This window comes from Martes martes (assembly GCF_963455335.1).
Source record: "Martes martes genome assembly, chromosome: 16".
NCBI lineage: Eukaryota > Metazoa > Chordata > Mammalia > Carnivora > Mustelidae > Martes > Martes martes.
In genome coordinates, this window is record NC_137904.1 from 41,539,751 (window position 1) to 41,558,410 (window position 18,660).

General features: G+C 49.4%; 1 protein-coding gene across 3 annotated transcripts; it reads right to left on the minus strand.

The window, feature by feature from the left end:
- Positions 1 to 3,764: 3,764 nt before the first annotated feature.
- Positions 3,765 to 13,805, minus strand: SNX11 (sorting nexin 11). 3 transcript variants are annotated; one of them, XM_080825336.1, is made up of 8 exons: positions 13,727 to 13,805; positions 11,402 to 11,461; positions 10,377 to 10,431; positions 9,871 to 9,957; positions 9,465 to 9,565; positions 6,623 to 6,718; positions 6,025 to 6,237; positions 3,765 to 5,308 (listed from the first exon to the last, which is right to left on the minus strand). In XM_080825336.1, exons 3-8 carry the CDS (start codon positions 10,416 to 10,418, stop codon positions 5,035 to 5,037), a joined length of 813 nt encoding a protein of 270 aa, XP_080681462.1. In that variant the 5' UTR covers positions 10,419 to 10,431; positions 11,402 to 11,461; positions 13,727 to 13,805; the 3' UTR covers positions 3,765 to 5,034. The 3 variants fall into 3 exon arrangements, with proteins under 3 accessions (XP_080681462.1, XP_080681463.1, XP_080681464.1); XM_080825337.1 differs by lacking the exon at positions 11,402 to 11,461 and having other exon boundaries at positions 13,727 to 13,804; XM_080825338.1 differs by lacking the exon at positions 11,402 to 11,461 and having other exon boundaries at positions 10,377 to 10,401; positions 13,727 to 13,793.
- Between the last annotated feature and the right edge of the window lie 4,855 nt (positions 13,806 to 18,660).

Consider the following 18,660-nt stretch of genomic DNA (forward strand, 5'->3'; position numbering starts at 1 on the left):
GGGCTGACTGCAGCCCTCAGGCAGAAGTGGGGAGGCTCAGGACAGATGTCACCACTCAGTGGCTGCGGCCATTAACCTTCCTGCTCCTCCACGATAGTTTTGAAGGGGAAGTTTTCTTATACAAAGTAACTCCTAGGAGCTTTATCAAGAACCAAAAAAGTAAAGCCCAGCCAAAACCCACTGCCTTCTCGGAAGGCCAAGAGAGGACGAGGGGTCCATTGCCTTTGTTGGTTTTGCCTGCACGGGCCAGACAGCAAGGCCATTGGTGGCCCTGGTGCCAGCCAGAGCCCTGATGATGCTGCCTCCCATGGGCCCCGAATCCGAGGCACCTGGAAGGGTTATTAGCAGGATTGGAACTCATCCCTCTGCTGGGACTAGATCATAATTACAGTAATTTTCTAACAGAGCTGGGCAGTAGGACTGTTTAATCAGCATCTGACTCCCTTGTGCTCCCAGCCCTCATCACTCAAGGAGAGGAGTGGGCTGGCTCTTAAAGAGAGAGTGCCCGCCTTCCAGCGCTTCGAACAGATGTGCCCTAATTGGTAGAATATATCTAAGTCTCGTAGCTTATAGCAGGCAGGTTGCATTGCCTCCAACAAACCGCCTCGGGCTCTCACTATTCTGGGCCTTCTGCTCAGGGGACCTGGGTCAAGCTGCTGGTAGGCCTGGCTTCCCACACCAACGTAGCCACCCGGGGAAGCACATATGCAGGGCTGGGGCACTTATGGAAAAATCTAAACTAGCTAAACTAGCTGGCTGCTTCGGAATGGATGGTATGAAGGAAGGGGTGCTTGGCTGAAGGTTGGAAGGAGAGACGTACAGCCACAGATAAGGAATTTTGGCTGGGGGCTTCCCATAATCCAAAGATTGCAGAAGCAGCTCATGTTCCTGCCCTTCCATAGGGGGGATTAAAAAAACCCTTACTTTCAGACAGTCTCTGAGTTCTCACACTCTGGCTTTCCCATCTCTCCCTTCGTATTATTCCTGCCCCTTTCCCTGCTGAGTAAGTCCCCCTTCATTTGCCTCCTCCTGTGCTGGTGGAAGGGACCAGGCCTCCCCCAATGGAAGGGATGGAAAATCATTCACCTTGCTCATCGACTCGGGAGCATTCTGTCTCCTAAAAAGTGTGGCCTGTGTGCATAAACTGTCCATGTTTATTGTATCTTGAGATTTGAGGTTCCAGCTTTTAACTCCAGATCTAGCCATTTCTAAGGTGCAACTGGTTCTTGCCAAGAAGTTTTTTCTCTAATTAACATGACTTCCTGTTGGGAAGTCAAATGCATATTTGGTCTTTACAGCAGCTCCTGAAGGAGTTCTGTAGAGCCGGGAGTAAATGAGAAGAGGTGAGTAGTTGCGTAGTTGCGGGGGGGGGGGGGGGGGGGAGGGGGTTGGGGGGGGTGTGGCGGTGAGGAAATGAGAAAAGGTGAGTTGGGGTGGGGAGGGGGCAAATGAGAAGAGGTGAGTTGGGAGGGGGGCTCCTGAAGTGGACTGAGGAAACCCTCAGGAAAGAAGGGATAGTGGTAAGGAGGATGGGAAAGGGGATGCTTCTCCACAATTCAAAGAAACGTTGCTTTGAGCCAGGTGATGCCCTCTACAGAGCTGAGTCCCTGCAGGCAGAGGGCTGCCGGGAAGCTTGGCTTAGGATCTGTGCCCAGGCGTGACTGAGGAAGTCACCATCCCACCCCACGCCCAGATAGGCTTGGCTTTAGCTGCGTCTCCGCGGGCTGCTCCCACATCAACCCACAGCTGCCGCTCCAGCCTCTGAGCAAATGTTCCTGTGGCCCCCGTGAGGCAGACCAGGCGCTGCTCTGTTTGCGTCTCTACCCTCAACCCCACTCCTCATCCTCCTGCCCCACTGTCCTCCCCATGCCTCGGGTGGGAAGAATAGCCAGCGAGAGCTGAGGCGTGGGAACAAATTCACGAACTTCAAGTCCAATCAGGTTGTCAAAGAGTCATGATGGCCTCCCAGACCCAGCTGCTGGAGCGGGATCTCAGATGTGGCATCTAAGGCTGGACCAGTCAGAACACAGGACTGCCGAGGAGCTCAGATTTCTGAGAACTACTCTAAAGAGCTACTCGAGTGGACTTCAGTAGTGGGTTTATTCTGGTTTTTAAAAAAAATCTGGGGAGGAAACAAGCAAAAACCTCATCTTACAGAGTGGGGAAGTGACTTCCATGAATGTGCTCTCCCAGCATCTAAAAATGTGCTTCGTAGGGGCGCCTGGCCGGCTCAGGCCACAAAGCATGTGACTCTTGATCTTGGGGTTGTGAGTTCGAGTTCCATGTCAGGGTAGAGTTTACTTGAGAAATAAACAAGGACATTCATTTTAAATGAATAAAAACATGCTTTTTAAAAACTACCTCCAGCTCAGCTTAGTTTCCTCAGCTAGAAAAGGAGTCTACTACTTGACTTGGCCTCTTCACTGGCCACTGAGGTCAAGTAAAGTGAAGCAAACAGAGGAGACTTATCTTTAAACAAGACCCCCCCCCACACACACACACCCGCTTCCACCAAACAACGTGAGACCCCTAAGCATGGGACCACTTCTCCTGGGTAACAAGAGACGACCAGACTTGGGCCACAGAAGTGGCAGTCAGGTGGTGACTAAATCAGGCACAGAATCCACCTGGAACCTAAACCCTAACACGAAATACTTCTGTGCTACAAAAGCTGAGGGCAGCTCAGCCAGCCACTGTCCCCAGGAGCTCCCCATCTTCCCTACAGAGGTCAGCGGCCATGGCGCCGCCTGGATGGGGAGGAAAATTCAGCTTTGCTCTCTTCCCTGGTAACTCCAGGCCCGCGTTAGGAAAACTCTTCCCTTCTCAGGACATCTCCTCCCACGGCGCACGCTCTCAACTGAGCACAGGATGGTGAGGGGACGGCGCCTGGCCTTAGATTAACTGAGCTGCTGTTGTATGCACTGCTGGTAATGGATCATTAAAAAAGCCGGGAGTCAGAAAAATCGCATCCGTGTCTTTGAATGGCTCCTGCTGTCCCAGCAGCCTACCCTGCTGGCAGAACGAGCTGCTGAGCACCAACTCCAGGAAGAAAAGGAGAGAACAGAAGAAGGCCAACCCGCCTTGCTGTTTTTTGGCTGAGTAGGGAATTGACACAGACCACCTCCGGCTCCTGTCTGGAACTTTCTGAGATCAGAGAGCTTCAGGCACAGCTGGGTTCACAGCTGCACCATTTGGAGCATTGGACTCATTAATATTCATGAGTCATCCCCACCAATAGGCAGAGCGGATGCCATTAGCTTAGCATCTGTCGGGTTTTTGTGAGGGTTGTGGATGGAGGTTTTTTTTTTTTTTTCCCCTCCCTTTTAAATGAACTTCTTTTGACATTTTGGATTTGCCTCTGTAGGTTTTCTCTCCTCGCCTTGCTCGGCTGCATCATCTAAAGGAGAGGCCCAGGGGAGGCGGGCAGGAAAGAGGGAGGAGCCCCCGCCGGGGCTCCGCATCTGCCTGTTGACAAACTTTATTTCTCTCCCAGCACCTGGCACCTCAACCGGGCTGCAGCAGGTAAATTATACCTAACGAGGCTCGTGCCCGCGACGGGGAGGAAAAGCCAGATCCCCGCGCCGCGGAAGGCGGCCCCTCCTCCGGGGCCGGACCAGGCCGCGAGCCCCACGCAGGAGAGCCGCAGCGCCCGGCCGTTCTTTCCACGCTGATAAACTCATGATTTATGAAAGTAACTCCTGCCAGCCCTCGCTCCCTCCTCCTCGGCTACAGCTTGTTAGACACAAATGGCAACAACAGTCTTAAATACTTGGATTTTATTTCAGGCCAAAGCCCCTCGACTCCAATCGCAACACCCTGGCAGCCCCCTAACCCCAGCAGAGGCTGGGAGGGGAAGAGCCCACGGCCTGGGGGGGGGGCGGGGGGGCTGGGGCGCGGCCCGAGCAGGGGGCGGTGCGAGAGGGGAGCGCTGAGCAGGCAGGGCGCCGCTGGCGCTCCTCTCCTGCTCCTCTCCTACCCGCTCTCCGTGGAGAGGAATTATGGCAGCGGGAGGGCAGAATGCCTCATTGTCTGAAGGCGCGTCATTCCTCATCTCCATCCCCAGAGCCCTCTCTCCAGGCACAAACAAAGCCCTTGCGCCCCATTGGACTGAACAGACGCCCCATTGGACTGAACAGACGGCCTCCCTGCCACACAGCAGAGGGACACTGTGGGAGCTGAAGCCCTGGGGGCAGGGGGCTGTTACTAAGGGAGAAGAGAAGGATTCAAAAAAGAATGGAGCCCATGCCAGCCCCGCAGAAAAGATTGTCACATCTGGGCTTTACAGCCAGAGGAGAAGGTGACAGCCCGGGACAGCCTTTTCTAAAACAAAGCCCCTGAAACTGCTGCCTTTCCTCTGGCTTCCAGGGGTCTCTTCCAGGGCCGGCTGTGAGCGAGGTCATGGGTCTAGGGCCTGTCGCAGCCAGGCTGAGGGCTGGGGAGAGGCAGGAAGCCCCAGCCACGGGAGTCACAGCACCGGTGGGTTCAGTGGTATTCAAGAAGGAAAAGCAAAGACGTGGGACTCACCACCCTGGCCACGAAAGGAGGGAGGCAAGAGGCCAGCCTCCCAAAACAAAGTGCTCTAAGGGCCGCAGCAAGAAGCCGGCCAGTGGGAATACGACTACACAACCATTTCCATCGGGTCAGTATTCAACAGGACAGCTTAAAAGCGGTCACTTGCAGGTCTCCCCAAACCAGTCAACCTGAGGCAATGCTCCCGCGCCCGTTAACAAACATCTAAAGCAACTCAGCTCCCAGGAGAATAAATACATGACGTATTTCTGTGCAAAACCAACAGCCCATGGTGGGCCTTATGCCTAACTTAAAACTGTCCAGTGTTTAATCCCATGGAGGAAGCTTGAGGAGTTGTGGTGACCGAGAACCTCTGTACCACCAACCTGAGCAGAGGTGACCGTAAGACAGTAAGTGGCCCAGACTCCCCAACACCTACCCTGTGCCCCTTTCCCACCCCAGCAAGCCTCCTTGCCGGCATCCTCTCTGCCGCCTCGGAGCAGAACCCAGCGCTCGGACCAGAGCTCATTTTTCTAAAACCGTTTCTAACTGCCCAGGGTCCAAAGGCACCGCACGGTCCCCTCCCACGGCCCTCCTCAGAGGCTGAGGAGCAGAGGCGTCCTCGTTAGGTCTTGCAAAATCACAGCATGATGGCGAGGGGGAGGGAAGGAGAGGGGGGCTTTCCAAGGAAGGAGCTTCAGAGTCAACAACGGGAGCCCACACCTCGAAATGGTCCTTTTCCTCCCTGGGAGGTGGTGAGGGAGAGCTCCTCCTGCCGGATCTTGGAAGAAAGCAGCAACTGGAAAAGAATGGGAAAGGAACAAGGGCATGAACAGATAAACAAAAATCAGTGGCTAAGTCTCGTGAACAAACAAACAGAAGGTGGTATGGCCATGCAGATGGAGTATTATTTGGCCGTAAAAAGGAAGGAAGGGCTGATAGGCACGACAGTATGGGTGGACCCTGAAAACACGCTGAGGGAAAGAAGCTCGTCACCAACCACCACACACAGGACTCTGCTTGTGTGAAGTGTCCAGAACAGGCAAATCCGCAGACACAGAAAGTGGATTAGTGGTCGCTGGGGTTAGGAGCGGGGGAAAACAGTGTGTCACTGCTGACAGGTACAAGGCTTCTTTTGGGGTGTTAAAAATTGGGGTGCTAAGTTAAGAACTACTGAATGACACATTTCGAGGGTGAATTTTATGGTACGTAAATTACATCTCAATAAAGCTGTTACTTTGAAATAGAGAGGGGAGAGGAATAAAGAACAAGCAAGACTTCTCTTCTTTCCCCCAGGTTTCAACAGGAGAGCCCGCTACCCAGGGATGGGTTAACCCAGACGCTCAGGCCCTGCCATGTGAGAGGAGAGAACCATGCGCAGGGAGGACGAGGCCTCTTCTGAGAGCCTGTAACGCTGTGACGGTACTTCCTCTATCAAGCGGACACCTCCCTGGCCCAGGTGACAGTAATCCTAGCCCTCAGTGCCTCAAAAAAAAAAAAGAGAGCTCTCGTTACCTCTTTGGCTGGTCTCCTTTAGCCAGGTGAGAGGAGCCCTGCCTCTCTTCCTGGACCCAGCCACAGTTGGACATAGCGTAGTGGAGAATGGCGTCAGATACGGTCATGGGGCTTCGGCCCTGCACGCAGGCTTCTATCTCAGGTACCGAGAGCTGGCTTTGTAGGAAGAGGTGTAACTGGCTGTCTGAGAGGAGGACCACACTCTGCAGGACCCTGGGGCAAACACAGGAGGTACAGCACAGACTCACGCTGAGCAGCTGCTGTCCGCAGCCCCCCAGGCTGGGCAATGGAGAGGGAGAAGCAGAAACCCCGCTGAGCAGGGAGCCTGATATGGGGTTCGATCCCAGGACCCTTAGATCATGACCTCAGCTGAAGGCAGACGCTTGACCGAATGAGCCACCCAGGAGCCCCATCAGCTCTTATTTTGAAAACGGAGAAACTTGTACATGGCAGCAAGCTTCCGGCTTGAGCGAGCACTGAAGGCATGGATGGGGGTGCAGGAAAGGCCTCTCTATTTGAATGGGCCATCCTGCCCGATACCTTCCCCTCTCCCCTCCCGCACTCAGGAGGCAGGTACTAGCCCACTCCATCTACTCACTTTTCCAGAAAGTGCTGCAGACCTTGTCGCCGCTTCTCGATGAACTCATCAGAGCTGCCAAAGAAGGTTGACTTCCCAGGAAGTTCAGGTACAGGCCTGTGGATCACATAATGTAACACCCAAGATAAATGTAACATTTAAAGACAGCCATTCTAAAAAAAAAAAAAAAAAAAGACAGCCATTCTACCCACTGAGCAAGGAAATCCCCTAAGAAGAGGCACAAATCAAAACAAATAGGTTTTTAAAAGGGCGGGGGGGGGCAGGGCTAATACTGACCGCGTGCCATGTGTTAGGCACCGTGCTAAATGTTTTACAAACCTTATTTCATTTACTCCTCCCAAAAACCCTGTGAAAAACCTATTGATGTCCCCATTTCAGGAGTAAGGAGGTAGAATCAGAGAAGTTAAGTAAATTTCCCAATGTCACACAACTAGTAATCAGCAGAGCTGGTATCTGAACCACGTCTATGACTTCAAAATGCCACTGTTGCTAAAACTACATTGTTTACAAAAACCACTCCCACCATCAGCTCTTTTTTTTTTTTTTAAGATTTTATTTATTTATTTGACAGACAGAGATCACAAGTAGGCAGAGAGGCAGGCAGAGAGAGAAGGGGGAAGCAGGCTCCCTACTGAGCAGAGAGCCCAATGCGGGGCTCCATTCCAGGACCCTGAGATCACAATCCAAGCTGAAGGCAGAGGCTTAACCCACTGAGCCACCCAGGCACCCCGAGCTCTTATTTTAAAATTTATTTATTTGAGAGAGAGAGTGAGTGAGAGAGGGCATGAGTGGGGGGATGGGGGAGCCAGGCTGGGCAATGGAGAGGGAGAAGCAGAAACCCCGCTGAGCAGGGAGCCTGATATGGGGTTCGATCCCAGGACCCTTAGATCATGACCTCAGCTGAAGGCAGACGCTTGACTGAATGAGCCACCCAGGAGCCCCATCAGCTCTTATTTTGAAAATGGAGAAACTTGTACATGGCAGCATGGAGCATATGGGGTCCTTGTGTGTAAATCAAGACCTCCTCCAATCCAAGAGGGCCACATAGAATTTTTTTTTAAAGATTTTATTTGGGGCACCTGGGTGGCTCAGTGGGTTAAGCTCTGCCTTCCGCTCAGGTCGTGATCTCAGGGTCCTGGGATCGAGCCCTGAATCAGGCTCTCTGCTCAGTGGGGAGTCTGCTTCCCCCTCTCTCTCTGCCTGCCTCTCTGCCTACTTGTGATCTCTCTATCAAATAGATAAATAAAACCTTTAAAAGAAAAAAGATTTTATTTATATATTTAAAAAGAGCAGGGGGAGGGGCAGAGAGAGAGGGAGAGAGCATCTCAAGCACACTCTGCACTGAGCCAACGCAGGGCTTGATCTCACGACCCTGAGATCAGGACCTGAGAGGAAATCAAGAGTCAGATGCTTAACCCACTGAGCCACCCAGGTGCCCCTCACATGCTTTGAATTTTCTAAAAGTAGCTGAGTTGTAGCAAGGCATCCACAAACTCTTTCAATCTCCCTAGCTTCTATCTGAACATATTTTTAAAAAACAACAGGCCAGGGGTGCCCAGGTGGCTCAGTCTGTTAAGTATCCCGCTCTTGATTTCATCGGGGGTCATGGTCTCAGGGTTGTGAGATCAAGCCCCACATCCGGCCCTTTTTTGGGCACAGGGTCTGCTTGGGATTCTCTCTTCCTCTCTCTCCTCCTCTGCCCCTCTCCCCCAGTTCACACTCTCTCTAAAAAAGCAAAGCAAAACAAACAAACAAACAAAAAAAGAGAATGCAGAATCTGTCAGAAGTTCCAACTGGGGGTGCCTGCGTGGCTCAGAGGGTTAAGGCCTCTGCCTTCGGCTCAGGTCATGATCTCAGGGTCCTGGGATCGAGTCCCGCATCGGGCTCTCTGCTCAGCAGGAAGCCTGTTCCTCCTCTCTCTCTCTCTCTGCCTGCCTCTCTACCTACTTGTGATCTCTCTGTCAAATAAATAAATAAAATCTTAAAAAAAAAAAAAAAAAAAGAAGTTCCAACTGGCTGTGAGGGCCTGACCCATGACAGTGGCCTCATCAGTCCCACATGTTAACTAACCAGCTAGGTCACCCACAGACCCCATCCCTAGGGCATTCAGTGACTGTCCTGCAATGGAATCACTGTTCTACACTGTCTCCAGTTTAGGACTTATTTGGGGTGGTTTAAGTGAGGAGTGAACATTACTGCTTTTCCTAAGACTTTCAGTCTGTTATGTCTCTGGGAAAAGGTCTCTGCACAAAAAAGAAAAAAAATTAACATTTTGTATTACATGTCAAATGGATAGGAACACCACTGGTCACATAAATCCAGGTGCTAACAAGTTTCTGATCATAAGTGACACACATATGTAAAATGCTAGCAGTACATTTGTGTAGCCCTAGATGAAAATGCATATAAAAAAGGAAAAGTATTTTTGATATTTCTATGACTTTGTTCAGTCAAAATACTAGAACTCTGTCTTTACTTTTTCTTTTTTTTTTTTTAAAGATTTTATTTATTTATTTGACAGAGATCACAAGTAGGCAGAGAGGCAGGCAGAGAGAGAGGAGGAAGCAGGCTCCCCGCGGAGCAGAGAGCCCGATGCGGGGCTCAATCCCAGGAGCCTGGGATCATGACCCGAGCTGAAGGCAGAGGCTTTAACCAACTGAGCCACCCAGGCACCCCTGTCTTTACTTTTTCCACTGACTCGAAAACATAATTTAAGAACCCATTCCTCAATTTCCTAAGTGCCTAACATGTTGCCAAGTTTTCTTTATTGTAAACTCTGGTTCTTGTGTATGCCCCCCAAAAGCCAGTCTCAGACTCAAGAAAGAAACAAAAGCAAACTCACACCAAACCAGCATTTCTCTGGAGCTGCTTTCTCAGCCACACGAACTCACGGTAGCGGCGACGCACACAGGACGTCTTGGCAGTGAAGGCCTTGCTGTTGGTCTACAGGAGGAAGTAAATGAAAAAGAGAAAAAACCCAAGTAGAAAAAGACCAGATTTACTCCCCATAGTCACATTCATGGAGGACCCAACCCACCAGGTCCCATCCTGAGCAGGGGCTCCAACTAGAGTAACGGGCCAGCAGGCAGCCTGAGAGCAGGTGTCCAGCAGACCCCAAGCTCATTCCTCTCCTCCCTCCTTTTCTTCAGGCTCAGGACGGTCAAAACATCCACCAACGGGTTCCGCCTCAGCACCAGCCCTCAGCCCCAGAAGGGGTTGACCCCGATACAGAAGTCCGAAGCACTTACATGGAGAAATATCTTATAATCCACATAAGAGTTCCAGGAGCCCTCATTCTGCACACGGGGGTCCTGAACACGCACAGTGATCACCTCCTGGAGGCAAGAAAGGCTCCTTCAGCTCACCCACACAGTGAGCCAGCTTGGACAACATAGGCTGCCAGATTCTTCCAATCAGCACCAACCTTCATTTATGTATTCATTCAACAAAACAAATATTTACTGACCACCCACTATGTGTCAGACACTGTTCTGAAGCACTGGGGGCAGAACACGAACAAGAGACAAGAATCCTCACCCTCGTGCATCTCACATTCAGCTGCATGCCAACGAATGGAAATGTTAGTCAAAATAGGAATGGCTTTTCTGCGGATTTCCACCTCCTGCCTTCATTTTGAGCTCATCAGAACCCCCAAGGTATTATTGTCATTAGAGTACCATGGAGCAATGATTGGCATCTTTCCCCAAATCCAATCAAACTTGACCCACCTGCTTCCTGGAGACCACATGCTTACCTCCAGCTCTTGGTTTTCCAACATCCTACACCCAAAGCCCATTGGAAGAAAACATCTGATGGGGGAGAAAGGACAGGGGAACAATCATGGTTAGCATGCTTCTATTCTTATCACTCTTTATCAAGAAGATTTTCATTGACCCGCCCTCCACCTCCCCTGGGAAAACCCAGGCACCTTTTTTGGGGTTTTTGTGTAAAACTTAAGAGGAAGCAAAAAAAAAATCCCCTTGCCTTTGCCCAGTGCCAAGCTAAAAGCCCCGGGGGAATTGCCTGCTGCTCTCGCAGACCACAGCTGGGACCCCCAACCAGGCCACCTCTAGCTAAAGCATGTTTGGGTCTGTGCAGTGCTCACCTCAGGCAAGGGGAACAGGTAAATTGGGTTGTCAAACCTTTGTGTCTGAGGGCTGCAGGTGAAAGCTGCTGTCTTGTGGGCCCACAACTCGCCTCCGCAAGTGAGCCTCACAGCGCCCCCTTCTGGAGATTTAGAGACAACCAAGCCCCACAAATACCCATGCCCTGAAGTCTCTTTGTCTTGCTAAACAGTCCTACCCAGAGGTAAATCGTAGAGCTGGAGAGCTCCTGGAGCACCTCAGTGGGTTGCCCGGTTGCGACCTTCCCTTATCTTATCTGTCTTCCCAAACCCAAGCCAATGGTTCCAATCATTTCCTCTCTCGACATGCTATCCGCTTTGCACCTCTGCCCAAGCACCCCACGGCTGCATGGGTCGGCTCGGGATGTTTTCCGCTCCTTTGTAAAGATTCATTAAAGCCTAAGTCCCTGATTTCCCCCAATGTGGCCGTTTACATGTGCAGCGACATCGCCCACTCCGACAAGGGGACCATGAAGCCTCCAGCGCAGGGTTACTCCAGTCCAAAGGGGCCCATGATGTCACCTTCTGTTAAAATACAGCACTAATCTTGTTACTCCTAGAACCACTCCAACAGTATCCACCCTGGCGGCCGCCTCCACCCCCTTCTCCTCTCTTAAGAGCGAAACAATAAGGTTTAATTTCCCTTTCCAATTTACCTTGAAATGAAAACTGACTTCAGCCAATATGTACTGCCAACAAATGATCCAGGCTGGCTCCTGGGAAAACAAGACCATCGCGAAGCTCTCCCTCTCCTCCCCCCATGCCCATTCACACGCCCACTCATTTTTACAGTCCTACAATTAATTTTAAACACATTCTCTTATTAGTTCTGCCTTACCATTAGAACAGTGTGTAATGAGTTCCCTTCTATTTTATGTTTTGCTAACACAAGGCTAATGTTTCAGGAGAAGGGGAACTCATTTACACCACGAAATTAGCAGAGCAAAGAGCTTTCCCAATTCCTTCCAGTATACCAGAAGATCCCTCCACACACAGCCACTGCACACAGAGACAAAACCTCCTGGTAGATGACGGGACTGAGCTACACCGTTGACAAACTAGAGGTTTTGTGACTGTGATACCATCTTTGTACTTTTGCTGACAATCTGATTTTTCATCTGCTGCAGGCACCATCACAAAGGGGTCCTGAACTGAAAGGAAATTCCAATTCCTTAGCAACCAATGTGTAACATGCCCGATGTAAGCCATCAAATGGCTGTGACCAAAAAGAACAGGCCAACTTGTGAATGATTAACCTCCTCAGATTAAAAAAAAAATTTTTTTTTTTTATTCTCTTCTCTTTTCAGTCATTTGGTAAATTGCCAGCACAGGAGCAGAGAATTAAATATTCTGAAGTATCTTTTCCTAAAAGTAACGATGGGAAAGATGACAAGGAAATCACAGACATCCACACACTCAGTGGGGTTCAGTGGGCCTTGAAAGGTTTGCCAAATTTAGGACCATAATTTAGTGACTAAGTGGCCGTCATTCTCAGGTTCAAGAAGAGTGTCTAGGACCCTGAACCACCTCCAAGCGCAAGTTTCTCTCCTTTCCTTTAGGGCTAAAACCACTGAGAAACAAATAGCTATAAACCGGCTTTAATACACTGGCTTAAAAAAAAAAAAAATCTTGGGGCACCTGGGTGGCTCAGTGGGTTAAAGCCTCTGCCTTCAGCTCAGGTCATGATCCCAGAGTCCTGGGATGGAGCCCTGAGTCAGGCTCTCTGCTCAGCAGGAAGCCTGCTTCCCCCTCCCTCTGCCTACTTGTGAACTCTCTCTCTCTGTCAAATAAGTAAAATCTTAAAAAAAAAAAAAAAATCTTAGCACCCCCCCCAGATGTTGTATTCTTAAATGTAAGTTTAAAGGGCATTAACAAAGTTTCCATTGTAACTTTCCCTTAAAAACACTGGACACTGGGACAAATTCAAAAACCTAGACACCCAAGTCATAATTTCTAGCAATTACCATTCTCCATCAGCTTCCTCCACATAAATGCCACTCCCCAGGAGGAAATGAAGCTCAGTTCCACCCGTGGAAGGGAAGAAGTAAGTTCCTTAAGTTAGCTCGTGATCTGGGAGATGGATCCCCCTCATTCAAATAAGGGTAAGTCAGCAATCCTCTCAGCTACGTATGCATCTCACTCTTCACTAACTACAATTCCTGGGTCCTTCCAATCACATCTGAAGTTTCCTTTACTTTCTCCTCCTGTACCACCACCAATTTCTCTGGTAAGAGCCCAACTGCTTTTTACAATGCCAATTCCTTGTAAAGTTTTCCTATGTCCTAACAATTCAAGATAGCGATTCAAGGCTTTCGCACCACCATTTTCACTTTCATTTAAACTACTTTAAAAAGGCTAAAAAATAGGGTGATAAAAGTGAATTGAGCCACCAAGACTCCTATTCCTCCTTACTCATTCTTGAGCCTTTGGAGCCTCATGGCAACTCAAAAAGCTCTCCTTCCTAAACACCCACAGGTGGCACAGGATGCTTCCTTTTCTGACCAACTTCTGTATGTTCCCAACCAAGCAGCTCCGCTCCATCCTTCCGTCCGTCTTTAACTTGCCACTCCTTATACTTGGGAGGTAAGTCACAAAGGCGACTACAGTTTAGCGCCACAGTCCGCCTCTGTCCCGTAAAATACTTGTCATTAGATCTAGCCCTAGCTGTTTCGGTACATGTCGCCAAACTCCAGCCACTCCACCTCCATTCTTTACGCACGAGGGGGAAAAGGGCCCCACGACCCTCCTTCTCCTTTGACTATTAAGCTTAGGCAGTGGAAAGGAAAGATACTTTATACTTTAAAGACAAATGAAAAAGCCGGGTCTCCTTCCTTTGATCCAGAGCAAGCACCCGCCTTCGTCCCGGGAGCCTCGTCCCTAAGATGTCAAGCGAGATCACCATCCCCAAACGCCACTACGGACGCTCAAGCCTTACTGGAGAGCAGCACCCACACCCCGCGGCCCCGCCCACGACCCCTCACCTGAGAGCAGCACACAAGCCCCAGAGCGACACCGCCCGCGCCACACCATAGAGCCAGAGTCTCGGCTTCTCCTTCCGGGTGAGTGGCCGGGGCCCCGGTGCACGACGGGAGAAGGCTCCCGGCCACGCCAATCCCGGGTGTCCAGGACGCCCCGCCCCGGCAGGCCCGAGCTCTCTGCGGCGATCCCGGCTCGGGAGGCGCTGCGCTCGGCCCCGCCCAGACCCTGGCCGGAGTCCGGATCCCCGGACACTCACTTGGGACACTGGAGGGTGGACGCGGGAGAGGAGCGGAGAATGGGCTCTGGCGGCCAATCCGGAGCCGTGGCCCGCCCATCGTTGTCAGGCCCAGCCAACCAGGCCCAGGGAGGGTTATTAAAGGTCCAAAGGAGGGTCCCCGGGGCGAAGAAGTGTCAGGAGGCTGGCTGTGCTCTTGCGGTCTGGTCCAGGGCGGTCTGGAGCGCGGGAGGGTAGGGGAGGAAGACGCCCACGTTCCTGGAGCTTCGCAGAGTCCCGAGAGCTTCCCCATTTGAACCCCGTGGGTTGCAGTTCCCCCGCGGAGTTATCGAAGGCGTCCCAACTCACGTTCGTAAAACCACAGATTGTCAGAGCGAAAACCGAACTGAGATGCCCCAGCCAACACCCCGTTCACCTGAGGAAGCAAGTCCAAAGAAGGATCGTGCAGCTAGTTAGGGAAAAGAAAATACGTTGAATATGATGATTTTTATGTTGTTGAAACGTCTTTGAACAACCTGTTAAAAGATAATCTTTGCAAAAAAAAAAAAAAAATTGCAAAGATACCATCAAGGAAAAGGTCAGGGTCACAAAATACAAGGTCTGGAGTTGGGCGGCCTGAGCGCAATATCCAGCCCTACACTGGACAGTGGGGTTTTAAACTGATCATGAAACTTTGTAAATCTAAGCCTCCTCATCTGTAGAATGGAGAATACTGCGCAAGGTTTTCTTTGGTTGGTTGGTTTGGTTTTTGTCTTTTGAGTGTTTTTTTTCTTTGTTTTTTGTTTTTATGACAGAGAGATATTGAGAGAGGGAACATAAGCACAGGGGAGCTGGAGAGGGAGAAGCAGGCTCCGCGCTGAGCCGGGAGCCCCATATGGGGCTCGATCCCAGGACACTGGGGTCATGACCTGAGCTGAAGGCAGAGGCTTGAGGACTGAGCCACCCAGGCGCCCCAATACTCCAGGGAATTTCAAAGCAGAGTTTCCAAACGTTTTAGTCTCAGGATTCCTTCACTTTTTTTTTTTTTTTTAAGATTTTATTCATTTATTTGACAGAGAGAGAGATCACAAGTTGGCAGGCAAAGAAGCGGGCAGAGAGGGGGAAGCAGACTCTCCCTGCTGAGCAGAGAGCCCGATGTGGGGCGCGATCCCAGGACCCTGAGAGCATAACCTGAGCCAAAGGCAGAGGCTCAACCCACTCAGGTGCCCCCACCCTTTACATTTTTTTAAGTAAATTATACAACCAATCTGGGGCTCAGACTCACTACCCCAAGATCAAGAGTCACATGCCCTAAGGACTCAACCAATCAGGAGCTTCCACATTATTATTTTTAAAAGATTTTATTTATTTATGTGAGAGAGAGCATGAGAGGGAAGAAGGTCAGAGGGACGTGGAGCTGGGAGCCCGATGCAGGACTGGATCCCGGGACCCCAGGACTATGACCCAAGCAGAAGGCAGTTGCCCAACCAACTGAGCCACCCAGGCACCCAGGAACTGCCAGATTCTTAAAAATTCATTAAGTATGTTGGGTGACTCAGTCCGTTAAGTGTCTACCTTTGGCTCAGGTCATGATCTCAGGCCCTGGGATCTAACCCCAAGTTGAGCTCTCCCTGCTCAGGGGCAATTTGCTTTCTCCCTCTACCTCTACCTCTCCCCCAGCTCTTGTGTGTGTGTGTGTGTGTGTGTGTGTGTGTGCGCGCGCGCGCACGCGCGCACGCTCACACTCTCAAATAAAAAGTGTTTATATGGGATAGTCACCAAATTAGAAATTAAAACTGAGAAATTAAAAAGCATGTATTAATTCACCTAAATTAATAAAAAACCAATACATTTTAATATATTTTATGAAATATAATGAAACCTTCCCCACAAAAATTAGTAGAGTGTCACCGCACTACAATTTTGCAAATCTCTTTAATGTCTGGCTTAATAGAAGACAGCTGGATTCTTATATTTGCCTCCCCATTCTCTCTGGTTTGCTGTTATTTTGGTCTAGGAAATGCAGAAAATCCGGTTTCACACAGATACGTAGTTAGCAAAGGAAGGGGTATTTTTTTTTTTTAAAGATTTTATTTATTTATTTGACAGAGATCACAAACAGGCAGAGAGGCAGGCAGAGAGAGAGGAAGGGAAGCAGGCTCCCTGCTGAGCAGAGAGCCCGATGTGGGGCTTGATCCCAGGACCCTGGGATCATGACCTGAGCCGAAGGCAGAGGCTTTAACCCACTGAGCCACCCAGGTGCCCCAGGAAGGGGTATTTTTATCCAATAATTGTGAATACTTTATACTAGCAAGACTCAACAAATGGTAATATCTTTTTTTTTTTTTTAATTAAGAGAGGCAAAGAGGGAATCCCAAGCAGGCTCCACACCCAGCAGAAGCCCAAAGAGGGGCTCCATCTCACAACCAGAAATCAAGACTCAGTTGCTTAAGGACTGAGCCACCCAGGCACCCCAGTTTCTTAAAGATTAGCGGCCTGGGTGCCTGGGTGGCTCAGTCGTTTAAGTGTCTGACTTTGACTCAGGTCATGATCTCAGGGCCCTTGGATTGGTCCCTGAATGGGCTCCCTGATCAGTGGGGGAGTCTGCTTCTCCCTCTCCCACTGCTCCTCCCCCTCCCCTTGTTTGTATGCCTGTTTGCTCTCTCCCTCAAATAAATAAATAAATAAAATCTTAAAAAAAAAAAAAGATTAATTGCAATAGGGAATCCAAAACCACTTGGAAAATCTTGGTTTACTGAATTACGGAGATCTTCCAAATATTGATGAATTTCACTACTCAACATAAAAAAATCACATTTATTATAATCATCATTGATCTCAGTAGGAAAATCCTAGGAAGTTGTCAAGCTCACTTTGGTGGATACCACCTTTCCCAAAATTGCAATTTTTTTCTTGAAAGCTCAAATTTTGGAGTGCCTGGGTAGCTCAGTCAGTTAAGCGTCTGACTTCGGGTCATGATCTGAGGGCCCTGAGATGGAGCCCCAAGTAGGGCTCCCTGCTCAGTGGGGAGTCTTCTTCTCCCTCTGCCCCTACCCCCCATTTGTTCTCTCTGGCTCTCTCTCTCACTCTCAAATAAAGAAAGAAACTTAAAAAAAAAAAAAAGATCAAATTTTATCATTGACAAAAATAACTTTAAGTCATTTTTCCTTGAAGTGTCAGGCTCATTCCATTCAAACATTCAAGTCTGAATAACCACAGTTTCCCTCTCCTTCTTTCAAACAAAAACGATGTTCTAAAGCCCACAGCCATACCATCTTGAACAACTCTCATCTCAGAAACTAAGCAGGGTCAGCTCTGGTTAGTACTTAGATGGGAAAATGGTGTTCTATGAGAAAAAGCAGCCAGTTCAGCTCACACATCTCAATCACACAACTGTATATGTCAGTAAGCAGCAGAAGTCCTTTATGTACACCTCCTATTTCATTACGCAGGACATTTAAAAGATGTATGCTCCAGAAGAGAGATTTCATAAAATTAATAATTTATACTGCTTCATAAAAGATAGTCTTAAGTGGAAATGGCTTTTTTTTTTTTTTTTTTTAAAGATTTTATGTTTAGGGACACCTGTGTGGCTCAGTGGATTAACCGGCTGCCTTCAGCTCAGGTCATGATCCCAAGGTCCTAGGATTGAGTCCTACCTCTGGGTCCTTCCTCAGCAGGGAGTCTGCTTCTCTCTCCACCTGCCACTTCCCCTCCTTGTTCTCTCTCTCTCTCTAATGATAAAATAAATAAAATTTTAAAATTTTAAAAAACAAGATTTTTATGTTTAAAGAATCTTGTTTTTTAATTTTTTTAAAAGATTTTATTTATTTGGAGACAGAGATCACAAGTAGGCAGAGAGGCAGGCAGAGAGAGAGGAGGAAGCAGGCTCCCTGCTGAGCAGAGAGCCCGACAGGGGGGGGGGGGGAGGGGGCTCAATCCCAGGACTCTGGAATCATGACCTGAGACAAAGGCAGAGGCTTTAACCCACTGAGCCACCCAGGCACCCCTGTTTAAATATTCTTTACACCCAAAGTGGGGCTCGAACTTACAATCCTGAGATCAAGAGTCACATGCTCTACTGACCTAGCCAAGCAGGCACCCTAAAAGTGACTTCTTAATTCTTTGGTTGCATAGGCGTGGCCGGAAAGAATAGGATGACTCAAGCACCCCTTGGTGCTGTGCTGCCCTGATTCACACCAAGGTGCCTGCAGTTCTACCCACCGTTACCTTTGCACCATCAGTGAAAATATAAACACAATGAAAAAGAGCAAATTATGTCTTAATATTATCATGAAAATAGTTTCAACCTTACAGACTCCCCGAAACTCTCTCAGGCACCCCCAGAGTCTGTGGACTACACTTGGAGAACCAAAGAATATACAAATATTCATTGAGCCCTTTCTAGGGACACTGTTTTAGACAGTATGAATGAATTAGTGAGCCCAACAGCAAAATATCCTGACCTCCCGGAGCTTATATTGTAATATAAGGGCCTAGCATCATGGCCTCACATATTACTCAATAATTTTTTTTATTTTAATTGAGAGAGCACAAGCACACACCAAGTGGGGGGAGGAGGGCAGAAGGAGAAAGAGATCTCAAGCAGGCTCCACACCCAGCACAGATCCCGACGGTGGAGCTTGATCTCAGGACCCTGAGATCACTACCTGAGCAAAAATCAAGAGTCGGATGTTTAACTGACTGAGCCAACCAGGCACC